The following is a 13,483-nucleotide window of genomic DNA, read 5'->3' on the forward strand; positions in this document are numbered from 1 at the left end:
TGGTATTCCTTGTTTCACTGTACAAACTTGTACGGTCTCCCAAATGATGTATTCTAAAATTATTCTACAGCCAGAGTTAAATTACACTTCCATGTTCTACAGTAGAAAAACCTGATTAGATATTACTGGTTTATCTTAACAGGGCTAGTTATCCCGATCACAAGGAAGGAGAGGACGTGGAAATGCAAGAGGAAGTACCGGCTGAGAAGAATTTGGCATATGATGATGAAAGCATGGAACTGGTGCTCCCTTCTGGCAAGTACTCTAGTTTGGAGAAAGAAATAATTTTTTTCTTCTCCCTAGTTCTTTTTAAACTGTGCTCATGTTCTGTTTGGAAAGTTAGTTACATTTGTTTGTAGGATCTTCTCTGACATACCAAGAGAATTTTCTGAAGGAAAATTTAAGAGAATATGAAACATGTTGCTAAAAGTAATGCTATAAAAAATTATGAAACCTACATCATGGTTCTCGTAGCTAACCTATTGCATATACTTCAAAAAACACATACATATATATATATATATATATCAAACACCAATTCCTCCATGCTTTAGAAAGGAATGCACTGCACACGGGACTTTCTGGCATACGAAGGTTTTAATCTTCATTACAGCAATGTGGCAAATTCAAGCAAATCCATTCAGTACATCCTAACGCGTTTCAGCCGTCTCAGCAGCCTTGTTCACAGGTGAGTATCATGGATTGTGGCGTTCTCCGCTTGCTAGCGCGCCATTTGAAGACTATCAGAGTGCTGAGTAGTGCGCAATTACAACAATCCCCAGAATGCATTGCGCCCTCACCGATTTCAGTTCCATATTGATGCAATTCATTTTCCTTATCATTATTCATTTCAGGGACATTGCAATCATTGAAGGAAACTTCGGCGCGGTGTTGCAGTGCATGGAACTTTCAAATTTTGCTGCTTGGTCACAATTCAAAGTCTTTAAAAGAAACCAACGTGTGCTTTCCAGTCCTTGGTGAAAGGGAACCCCTTTCCCACTCCCTTGCCTTGCTATCGCTTTTTGTTAATAGGTTGAAGTCTTCATACCTGTATTTTCACATGGCATTAAGCAGGCGGGTCGGGCTCCTTTTAGACACACGGTCCGAAAATCAACAGTCATTTCCTCCGCTAAGGAGCCCCGCTCCCACAGGGCAGGCAGTGCGTGGGTAACGGAGCACCCCACTCAATAACAAACACCAATTCCTCCATGCTTTAGAAAGGAATGCACTGCACACGGGACTTTCTGGCATACGAAGGTTTTAATCTTCATTACAGCAATGTGGCAAATTCAAGCAAATCCATTCAGTACATCCTAACGCGTTTCAGCCGTCTCAGCAGCCTTGTTCACAGGTGAGTATCATGGATTGTGGCGTTCTCCGCTTGCTAGCGCGCCATTTGAAGACTATCAGAGTGCTGAGTAGTCCGCAATTACAACAATCCCCAGAATGCATTGCGCCCTCACCGATTTCAGTTCCATATTGATGCAATTCATTTTCCTTATCATTATTCATTTCAGGGACATTGCAATCATTGAAGGAAACTTCGGCGCGGTGTTGCAGTGCATGGAACTTTCAAATTTTGCTGCTTGGTCACAATTCAAAGTCTTTAAAAGAAACCAACGTGTGCTTTCCAGTCCTTGGTGAAAGGGAACCCCTTTCCCACTCCCTTGCCTTGCTATCGCTTTTTGTTAATAGGTTGAAGTCTTCATACCTGTATTTTCACATGGCATTAAGCAGGCGGGTCGGGCTCCTTTTAGACACACGGTCCGAAAATCAACAGTCATTATATATATATACATATATGTATTTTCTTTATTTTTTATTTTTACAACAAATTACATTTGGTACAGTGTCACCAGTAGTTGTCAGTGTTCAAAGCGTTTATAATCATTCCATATAGGTATGCATTTTAAATCTTTCTTATACATTCTTGTGTTTCTTGTCAATTTATACATAAAATATACAGTTAGGTGGGGTTGCATCACAACACATACTCCCTTATAATCTCCGTTAGTCACTAATATCAGATAGTGTGTCCTCTTGGGGGGGGTTCACATATATTGCCACGGAAGGTGTTCCATTTTCCCCATATTCAGGCCCAATTTTTGGGGCATCCCCTATGAACATCTACTGCTTTTTCAGTTACCATCGCATTATCCATGTCTTGGCACCAATTTCTCTGGGTAGGAGTCTGTCCTGTTCCCTAATTACGCACTATGTTTCACTTTGCCAGTGCCATACCAGGGGTTACCCATTCCTGGTCTGAGAGATTAAGACCTGTTGGCTCCCATATGTTAATAAGACAGTGTTTTGGTTCCGGGAGGATTTCTACCCCAGTGACTTGTGACATTATGTTCATGACTGCTGCCCAGTATGACATGATGTGGGGGCATTCCCAGATGGTGTGGAGAAATGTACCAGGGAGGCCACACTGTCTCAGGCAAAGCGGTGTGTCCGTGGTCCCTAATTTAGAAGAAGTGTACATGTGTAATATGTTCTGTGCAGGACCTTTGATTGCAACAGTCTTAGCTGTGAGGGGATTGCTACCTTCCTGGGGGATGCCAGTGCTTCCTGCCAATCTGCCTCTCCTAGTGTCCCTAGCTCTGGTTCCCACTGTTCCTTAAGGACTATCATGGGGTCTGGCTGATTGTTTACTATTTTCTGGTATACTAGGTAATGGCTTTCTTGTGCAGATGGTCTGTGAGGAGCCTGTCTAACAGAGGTGAGGCTTCTGGCAGTTGTGTTCCCTGTTGCAGGGTTTTCTGGAGTGCATGTTTAACCTGCAGGTATCGAAAAAATTCTGTCTGTACTAATCCGTAGGTGTCCTGCAATTTTTCAAATGGGATGACTTCTCCCTTTTTCCAGATATCCCCTACTTTTGTAATGCCTTTGAGGTCCCATTGCCGGAATCCCTTAGAGTTACTCAATTTGCCTAGTCGCCGGGTGTCCCAGATAGGCGTAGCCTGTGTTATTACACCCTTCTATCCCAGCGCTCGCTGTGCCTCAAACCAGATTTTGATCGTATGTTCTATTGGGCCTGTAAGTGAGGGTCGTCGTTTTTTATTGTGGAGCGTCCCCATAATTCCTTCTTTTTCAAGTAGATGTCTATCCATGCAGAATGCAGGCTCCTCTTGTGGCACGTGAAGCCACTGGTTTATGACCATGAGTTGCGCCGCCCAGTAGTATTGTTTAACATTACACAGGGCTATTCCCCCATCGTACCACACTTGCATGAGTTTATGTATTGCTCTCCGACTCGTTTTACCATCCCATAATAATTTGGTCACTTCTGCATTAATCGCTGTGAAATATGCGGCGTTACTGAGAATGGTGTATTTTGAAGGGTATATAAAAACAGAGGAAGCGCCAGCATTTTAGAAAGAGCTGCTCTTCCTAGCAGTGTTAAGGGCAGGGAGCGCCAGTATTGGACATTGTTTTATCAGTGGCCTTGTGAGATTTACTGCAATGAAGCGTGCACGGATATGTGTGATGTATACACCAAGATATTTAAATCCTTCGCTATAGTGCAGTGTTGTGGGAGTTTATGCGCGGGTCCGTGTAGCACACACACAAATGATTTTGCCCAATTTATTGTGTATCCTGAGGCACGGCCATATGCCGTGCAAATATCCAGCAGGCTATTTATGGATCATGCGGGGGAAGCCAGATAGTGGAGTATATCATCTGCATAGAGCGAGATACGATCCTCCCACCCCATCGCCCACCGCAGACCCTGGATGACCAGATCTTGCCAGATCCATGCCGCCGGGGTTCTATCAACAGAGACCAGGGGCAGCCCGGTCTCGTCGCTCTCCCCAACGGAAAATTCGCTGATATGCGACCGTTTATCACGACCTTGGCTAAAAAAAATATTTTTTAAATGGCATAGTGGTTTAATGATTTGGGAAAACTACCACCAGTATAGCTGTACGGGCTTCCACAGGGGGCTCCATTCCCCATCTTGCAACATGCCAGGAGTTACCGACGTCCGTTTCCCGTCCACAGCCTCATTCTGTCTCCACCTTTAATAGCACCGTTGTACTCCAGCGGTGCGGGACATCTACTGTCAGCCTAACTCTACGGGCTGCCACAGGGGATTCCCTCCCCTTCTAGACAAGCACCAGGATGCACCGTCTGTTTACCGCTCGCTTCCGCATCTTGCAGCAGTGCTTAATAGTGCAGTTGTACTCCCACAGGACCTGCCCAGGCTTAGGGCGGGCCCGTCTGCACCCGAACAAGGCCGTACCTGGCCCACCCTCTTGGTTCGAGGAATCCTTGGTCAGAAGCAAATCCAGTAAGAACTTTCCTTTTGTACTATTTTATCACCTAATCCAAAACTGCTTGGTTTTAGACCTACAGAAATACCCAAACCATGGGTAAACGGAAACTAGTCCAAGGTCCTGCCGGTAAAAGCTCTAAAAGGTCTACAGCTACAAATGCCATAATTATCTAACTGGTATAATGTGCCTAATAAACAGTGAAATTATCTATGTGTAAGAAAGGCTGGCTTCAACCAAGAACACAGCTAATTAAGTTCTGTGTAGTGCAATTGTGGAAGCTATTGGGGAGATATATTCATTAATTACAGGGCCCCCAAATGTATTAGTTGCTGCCTCTGTGAAACAAGTACATTAAACACTGAACAGTTACCCATGTCGCAAACATGCGACTGGAAATAGAACTGTCCCCCAACTATGAGCCAAAATCCCCACTGGCAAAAAATTGTAAGCAGTCGGCAGGAGCAACGAGTTTCATTTTCACGAAGATTACCAAGGCTCCAGGTATAAGTGGGTAAGGCAGCATCGCAAATGGACTAAATAAAGAACAAGAGTGTACCCTAACAAAGAACCATGAGATGATGATCAAGCGTCCATGTAAAATTGGATAACTTGGAAAGAAAGCTATGACTTGAAATTAGAGAAATCCACACCTGAGTTAGCTGTAAAAAACACACCAGATACAATCCAGAATGGCGATACATCGCAAAATGATCGCAAGGCTACTGTAGTCATTGTTGCTGTGGAAACAGAGTACTCCCTTTCAACTGGATCAATGATCGCACCGGTATCCAGCAAGACGCAAAACACTTACCCAGTCAGGGATTCCCTGGAGGCTCACCTGACGATCCCATTTACTTCACAGGACACTGCATTTGCAAGACAACCGGGTGAGGCAAACAAGGTAACTTTTGTGACTGTATCAGACACTACATCTGTTACCAGATGTAACCCACTATGTATTTATTCTGAAGGATGTTCCTAAATTAGACTTGCATACAACAGAAAACTGGTGTGATCTGAAAAATAAAGTTGTACACTAGATGTCGGACCATAATTGTAATATCAGTTTCCTATATAATGAAATAATAATGGGTGACTGGGTTGGGAACTCTTGAAAAACCAGCCATAGTGATTGTATTGTTGTTCGTTTTCGCTACCTGGTTGTGGTAAAACCTCTTCTCCCTAACCTTTGTTGTAGACCACAGTCTCTGGACAGCTTATTTTACAAATAGATCTACACCAAGGGCCCTTGCCCCAGCTCCAATTATGTAAAAGTTGGAAGAAGATGCCCCAATCGGGTCTGCCCACGACTAACCACAATAAATTTGCCTTGCTCGATAGTTGCAGCGAGCTAGATTGACAGCTGGCCCTCAATGAGTCAGAGGCTGACCATAGAGTGCTGGACGACCCGATAGAACAACAGGAAAGGGGGGTTAGGGGAGTAACAATGATAGTAAAAATTTCCTTGGTAATGCTCTAGTCATTAGATCATAGAATGTTGCCAGAATCAAAAATTAGAATGGAGAATAAAGGATGGTTGAGTACTAGAAATATCTCTCAGCTGGTGTGCCTACAGGAAACGTGGGAAGTTTCAACATCAATGGTTTTACCTCCATCACTTCCCCAGCATTACCCTCGAATTGCTGGTGGGCTTAATTAGGTTTAGCTGTGTTAATTTCAACTACAGCACAACTAACCTTAAGGAAATCTTACACCAAATCTTTCTGCTTTCAGTTTCTTCACCCACGGACCAATGAGAAACCGGATATTATGCTCATTAATTTCTATAATAACATATATAATAATACGAGGAGTAGGGTTATAGCGGACCTTGAGAATGAGCTGGAGAGTTTTATGAATGCTTATGAGGCAAACTGTATTTACATCTGGGCAGGAGACTTTATTCTAAGTAAATGTCAGCTCTCACCTAGTGAGATTTTTGGGTATACGATGGAACAGGTCAGCTACATTTCCCATATGGCGAGACTATAAATGAGTTGATATCAAAATACAAATTAGAACTACTGGAATAATCTACTGATAATGTACTACCCCTTTAGGAACTTTCCAAGAAAATGATAGATCCTCTATTATGGATCATATTGTTCGAGGCATGTGGGCTGCTGAATTCATATCTGTGCATAGTCCGCCACCTAGTGTTGGGTCCGGATGATTGCACATTGTTGTCCTGGAAGAGTCGAAGTATCACGAGATAGGTGGCTCCTCCCCTGGACTACAGTGCGCATGGGCATCGCCTCCATCCCCAGATTGTTTTTTTCCGTCATTGGGTTCGGATGTGTTTCGGTTCCCTCTGTCGGAACCGATAGTTGTTCTACTTTATACTCGAGACCAAAAGGTCTTTAGGCTGGGCGTCGGTATAGTTGCGTACGGTTTTCTTTCTGACTCTCCGCTCCGATCTCTTACTGCCCTTCCACGTGCTTTCGACGCGGACGGGCCTACACTACACCCTTTGCTATGGAGCGGACTCCGTTCAAAAAGTGTCCGCTGTGTCACTCTAAATATTCGCACCTCGACGTGCACCCTGTGTGCAATACCTGCTTGTCACCGGATCACCGCGAGGACACCTGTATGGCGTGTTCGAAATTCCGAAGCAAGAAGACTTTAAAGATCCGCCGGGCCAATCGGCTCCAGGCTCAGTTGTCTGCTTCGGCACCCCCACCAGATGACATTTTCCAGGAATCTGTCGAGGGAGAAGACGACGTGCGAGGGTCGGACTCTGGGCCCGCGTCCGAGGAGGAGACCTACGACGCGGGTGAGGAGGACTATAACGAAGTCTCCGACGAGGTAGGGGACGACGACCAGGCTTGTGCCACGATGGGAGATAGCTCGGAGGAGGAGCATCTCCATACAGACTCAGGGGTTATTCCCCTTCATGCGGCCCAGGTCGAGGGATCGCCTTCGGGCCTTACCCAAGATCTAACTATGAGTCCTACGTCCCCGCCTACGGGCCCGGTCACGGACATTTCTAAGCCATCACTTATGTTGAAGAAAACGAAAGTGAAGCCAACGGGTCACGCACCCTCGGATGCGAAACCGAAACTGAAAGTTGCGCTGGTGAAGAAGGTTCTGGAGGCGTCAACTTCCAAGAAAACCAAAATGGCCGACTTGAAGAGCCACGCCAAAATGGCCGACCCGAAGCCCTCTGGGTCGGCGCCGAAGGCGAAGGCCCCCGACGCGGCTGCGTCGGCGCCGAAGGGGGTCATGGACCCGAAGACGGTTCCGAGGAAACGTCAGGCCGACGACGCGCCTAGACATGGGGCGTCGGGGCCGAAGAAGAAGTCTACCGGTGATCAGGCTCTCGAAGATGAGGGGTCGCTCGAGCCGGTTCAGCCCTCGGCAGCCTTTACGAAAAATGTGGGGGACTCCTTACAGCGGATCCGGAAGTCCACTGAGGTTCCTGCTCAGGACACCGTAGCGCCTACGCTCACGCCTAAGCCTACTAAAGAGCAGACGCCCATTCGTTTTACCCTTCCACCCAAGTCGGCGCCGAAGGCCTTCGCGCCGAAACAGGGCGGGCACGCAAAGGAGGTATTGACGCCGAAAGCTGCCTTGGTGGTGTCGAAGCTTCGGCTCCAACCGCTTGCGGTGGAGGAACGTCGTGAGGTGATCATCGACGCCAACACCGGAAAATTGTCGCTCCTCAAACGAAAGATTACGTCGGAGCCGGCCTTGGAACCTTTTAAGATTCCGCTCAAGAACAAGAAGTACTCTGCGGACTCTTCGGCTCTGATGGAACCTGTGTCCCCACAGGCCTTGGAACACTCGCCGACGCATTCCCCCGCGCCTGATGCGGACGAGGAAGATGCCGAGTACACCTATCCTGCGTACTCGGATCCGGAAGAGGAGCATGTGCCCTGGGCCGCAGGAGGCGACGCAGAAGACCCGCAGTCGGGTCAGGACACTCAACTTTTCGCCGCCAAGACGTCCCCGACAGAGGACTCGGCGGCCTTCAATGCCTTAATAGAGAGAGCTGCAGCGAACCATGACGTCGAACTGCACTCGGACCCCGTGGATGCGGACTTCTTATTCGACACCTTCTCGGTAGCCGAAAAGCAAGTCAAGACACTACCGATGCTTAAAGGGGTGCTGAAACATGCACAGGAGGTTTTCAAGGAGCCCACCCGGGCGCGGGTGGTCAACCCTCGCATCGACAGGAAATATAAAGCGGCGCCCACGGATCCCACGTATATTAAGGGACACTTGCCATTGGACTCCCTGGTGGTTTCCAACGCTCGGAAGAGGGCGAATTCGCAGACTACTGGTGACGCTCCTCCCCCAGACAAAGAGTCCAAGATCTTTGAGGCATCAGGCAAACGCATTGCTGCACAGGCAGCTAACATCTGGAGGATCTCTAACACCCAAGCCCTGCTTGCACGTTATGATAGGGCCCATTATGACACATTAGAGGCCATTCTGCAACACTTGCCTGACCAATACAAGGAGGCGGGAGAGATGCTCATTCAGGAGGGTAAACTCATTACAAATGCATCCATCAAATGTGCCCTAGATGTGGCAGACACTGCCTCCAGGGCTATCAATACAAGTGTGTTACTTAGACGCCATGCCTGGCTTCGAATCTCGGGGTTCAAACCCGACATCCAAACCACGATATTGAGTCAAACAGTGAATCCTGACCATCTGTTTGGCCCTGAGGTGGATGCCTCCCTAGAAAAGATGAAAAAAGATACCGAAACTGCCAAATCTAAGGGCTTTACAAAGTCAGCAGTTTCGGGGTGGTTCCTTTCGCCGCTCCAATTCAAGAGGCACCTCAAGGGGACAGGCATCCCAGTCCACACAATACTACAAGGGTAACACCCAGCCCTCGTATAACAACAACAAGGGCAGGGGTGGCTACAGAGGCAATAATATCAAAGGCAGGGGACGTGGAAACAATGGCTCCAGGTCCACCACCACCAACAAGCAGTGACGTCTTGTCACTGCCCCCCGATCACACGACACCTGTCGGGGGGAGACTCCAGCAGTTCCTGCCGGCGTGGAGGTCCATCACCACGGACAGGTAGGTGAGGTCTCTTATCCAGTACGGGTACTGTCTAGAACTTACGTCCATTCCACCGGACATACCGCCAATAAGCCGTGCTATGTCCGGCGAGCACTTGACCTTGTTGCAGCAAGAAGTTCTAGTCATGCTGCAAAAAGGGGCGATAGAGCTCGTTCCATTGCAAGAGCGGGGAACAGGGGTTTACTCCCTGTATTTTTTGATCCCCAAAAAGGACGGATCACTCAGACCGATCCTGGACCTCAGGCCCCTGAACTGGTACATCAACTCGGAGCACTTCCATATGCTCACATTGCAGCAGGTGCTTCCCCTGCTTCAACAGGGGGACTTTCTGGCTACGCTGGATCTGAAGGATGCCTATTTTCATATTCCCCTGCATCCTTCCCACCGAAAGTATCTCAGATTCACGATCTTAGACCAGCATTACCAGTTCAGAGTCCTGCCGTTCGGGGTCACCACGGCACCAAGAGTATTTACGAAATGCCTAGCGACTGTGGCGGCGCATCTCCGTCGCCAGCACGTCCACGTCTTTCCATACCTGGACGACTGGCTCATTCAAGCAAAGACGGAACAGCAGTGCGTAGACCACGTGTCACGCACCATTCACCTCCTGCACGATCTGGGATTCTCTCTGAACTACCCAAAGTCCCATCTCCAGCCCGCCCACGTGCGACAGTATCTGGGCGCGACAATCGACACTCTGGCAGCCACTGCGCAGCCGAATTCAGTGAGAATCGCCAGTATCCAGGCGCTGATCCAACGATTCAGACCCCAACACTCGCTTCCAGCGAAGGTGTTCATGCAGTTGATAGGCATGATGGCCTCCTGCATCTCCATTGTCCCGCACGCGAGACTACATATGCGTCCGCTTCAGGAGTGCCTAGCACGTCAGTGGACTCAGGCTCATGGGCAACTGACAGACCTAGTGTTGGTGAGCGGTCGGGCGTACAACTCTCTGCATTGGTGGAATCCACAAAACCTTTGCAAGGGCCGACCATTCCAGGAGCCTGTCCCACAGATCATCCTGACGACGGACGCCTCTCTCCAGGGATGGGGAGCGCATGTACTCCACTACACTGTGCAGGGACTATGGACACTTCAGCAAAGGAAGATGCACATCAATGTGTTGGAACTGATGGCAATCTTCATGGCCTTAAAGGCGTTCAAAGTACATCTGTGCAACAAGGTCGTGTTGATCCGGACGGACAACATGACGGCCATGTACTACATCCAGAAGCAGGGAGGTACACACTCTCCACAGCTGTCTCATCTGGCTCAGAGCATGTGGAAGTGGGCCATTCAGAGGAACATCTTCCTCATGGCAGAGCATCTCCCGGGCAAGGACAATCAAATGGCAGATCTGCTCAGCAGGCACAGCCATCAGATGCACGAGTGGGAGATACATCCATCAGTACTCCAACCGTACTTCCAAAAGTGGGGTCATCCAGAGATAGACCTGTTCGCCACAAAGGAGAACGCAAAATGCCAAAGCTTCGCCGCCAGGTTCCCACACCCCCATTCACAGGGCAATGCGATGTGGATGAACTGGTCAGGCAGATTTGCGTACGCTTTTCCCCCAGCACCTCTGATACCGCTGGTGGCACGCAAGCTCAGGCAACACTCGATGACGCTCATCCTGGTTGCTCCAACGTGGGCTCGCCAACCATGGTACACCACGTTTCTGGAACTCTCCGTGGTACCGCATCAAAGGCTTCATCTCACTCCCAGCCTTCTGACGCAGAGCCATGGCGACATTCAGCACCCAGATCCGCAACAGCTCAACCTGGCGATCTGGCTCCTGAAGTCCTAGAGTTTGGCTACCTCAATCTTCCTCCCGATTGCATGGACATCATTCGGGAGGCAAGGAAGCCCACTACTAGAGCTTGTTATGCGGCTAAATGGAAGAGGTTTGTCATCTACTGTGGGGACCACAGCATTGACCCGCTAGATGCTTCCATTCAAAACATCATATGTTACCTCTTTCACCTGTATCGATGTAATCTAGCGTACTCTTCCATCCGCATTCACCTGTCTGCTATGGCAGCATACCTCCAGAATAGGCAGCACCTGTCACTCTTTAAGGTCCCTGCTATCAAGGCTTTTCTGGAAGGACTCAAAAGGGTCATTCCACCAAGGACTCCACCAGCTCCAGAATGGAACCTCAATGTTGTTCTTACAAGGCTGATGGGTCCTCCCTTTGAGCCACTGCACTCTTGTGAGCTCCAGTTTTTAACTTGGAAGGTTGCGTTCTTAGTAGCAATTACATCGCTACGGAGGGTTAGCGAGCTGCAGGCGCTCACCATCCAAGAACCTTTCTTCCAGGTACATGCAAACAGGGTGGTGCTCCGCACTAACCCTAAATTCTTACCCAAAGTGGTCTCACAGTTCCACATAAACCAAACAATTGAATTGCCGGTGTTTTTCCAAAACCCAGAGACGCTGGCGGAGCGTATGCTCCACACTCTTGATGTGAAAAGGGCCTTGATGTACTATGTGGACAGGACAAAAGAGTTCCGCAAAACCAAACAACTTTTTGTTGCTTTTGCCACACAACACAAGGGAAACGCAATCTCCAAAGCGGGGATTGCTAGATGGATAGTAAAGTGCATTCAGATCTGTTACGCTAAAGCTAAGCGCACTCTCACTATCCCACCGAGGGCCCACTCCACTAGGAAGTTGGGGGCCTCTATGGCTTTCCTAGGTAACATTCCCTTAGAAGATATCTGTAGAGCAGCCACATGGTCTACCACACATACTTTCACTAAGCACTACTGTGTAGACGTGCATTCCAAACAGCAGGCAGCTGTTGGTCAGGCTGTTCTAAAAACACTTTTTCAGACTGCTGCAGCTGGCACGGGCGGCCGCCGTTAATGGAGGGACTGCTATGTATTCTATGCACAGATATGAATTCAGCAGCCCACATGCCTCGAACTGCAAAAGGTACTTACCAGTATGCATCTGTTCTTGGCATGTAGGGCTGCTGACATTCATATCGCCCACCCTCCTCCCCGGCGCCTGTAGCAGCTGCAGTATTTATTCATATACACACATATGCTCATAGCATGGTCATCACTCACTTTCTTCACTCCATCTCTGCCAATGGCTAAAAACAATCTGGGGATGGAGGCGATGCCCATGCGCACTGTAGTCCAGGGGAGGAGCCACCTATCTCGTGATACTTCGACTCTTCCAGGACAACAATGTGCAATCATCCGGACCCAACACTAGGTGGCGGACTATGCACAGATATGAATGTCAGCAGCCCTACATGCCAAGAACAGATGCATACTGGTAAGTAGCATTTGCATTACTCTCTGAAAATAGTTTAGGGCTATTTACCTCGCTCAGGGTCAACCCTAGTACATTCAGTGACTATTTCCCCTCAATAATTACCCTAAATCTCAAAGCAGACCCAATGGAAGGGCCTCAATTAGCAGCACTCATTGAACCATCGTGCAATAATGGTATTAAGCCCGAAGTGAACAGGGACAAATGAATCTGCTTTTATGGATCGGATTGTAAAAGACAACCTTGATGAATTTCTTATCTGTACAGAATAGGATGCGAACCTGACAAGCTATTGTATGTATTTGGCAAAATAATTGCCGCTAGATTAAGAATGTACATAAAGGTACCAACAAACCAAATATTGGGTGGTTTGACCACCCTTGTACACGGACTAACCATAACCTCAAGAAAGCACTCTAGATCATACCGAGAAATGGGGAGGAGGTCAAAACGCTAAGGCTTATCTATAAGCAAACGGTGGACAGGAGGAAAAATAACTACAAGAGTGGGCCTGGCTAAGAGAGAACAAGCAGCCGTAACTGGATACCCTGTACTGTTCTAGAAAACCATTAACCAGCCATTCCTGAGGGATAATTTGACATCCACGGTTGAGACACTTGTGTTGCCAGCAGACTAGATCAGTCATTTCGGAGGGATCTTCATCCCCAACAACAAAAGGGTAGAAATGCATTTAGGCGTTAAACATCCATTAGCGTCAACACACCTAAAGCCAGTAAGTATGGAAGCAGTATGCTCGCAGTTGAAAAATGTGCATCTGGGACAGTCCCTGGCCCGGATGGGGCCCTAGTAGATCTATTTTAATATTTAACCACGCTGTGGGCTCCAAATTTCTGCTCAAGTGGGTAATACGATTCAG

General features: G+C 48.1%; 1 protein-coding gene across 2 annotated transcripts in view; it reads left to right on the forward strand.

The window, feature by feature from the left end:
• ZNF622 (zinc finger protein 622) overlaps window positions 1-13,483 on the forward strand; it is a 240,415-nt gene that overhangs the window by 172,624 nt on the left and 54,308 nt on the right. For both annotated transcript variants that reach the window (XM_086965527.1, XM_086965528.1), the window contains exon 5: window positions 143-255. In XM_086965527.1, coding sequence (XP_086821653.1) covers window positions 143-255 — 113 coding nt within the window. The remainder of the gene's footprint in view (window positions 1-142; window positions 256-13,483) is intronic.

This window comes from Lissotriton vulgaris, chromosome 4_1, assembly GCF_964263255.1.
Source record: "Lissotriton vulgaris chromosome 4_1, aLisVul1.2, whole genome shotgun sequence".
Taxonomy (NCBI): Eukaryota; Metazoa; Chordata; class Amphibia; order Caudata; family Salamandridae; genus Lissotriton; species Lissotriton vulgaris.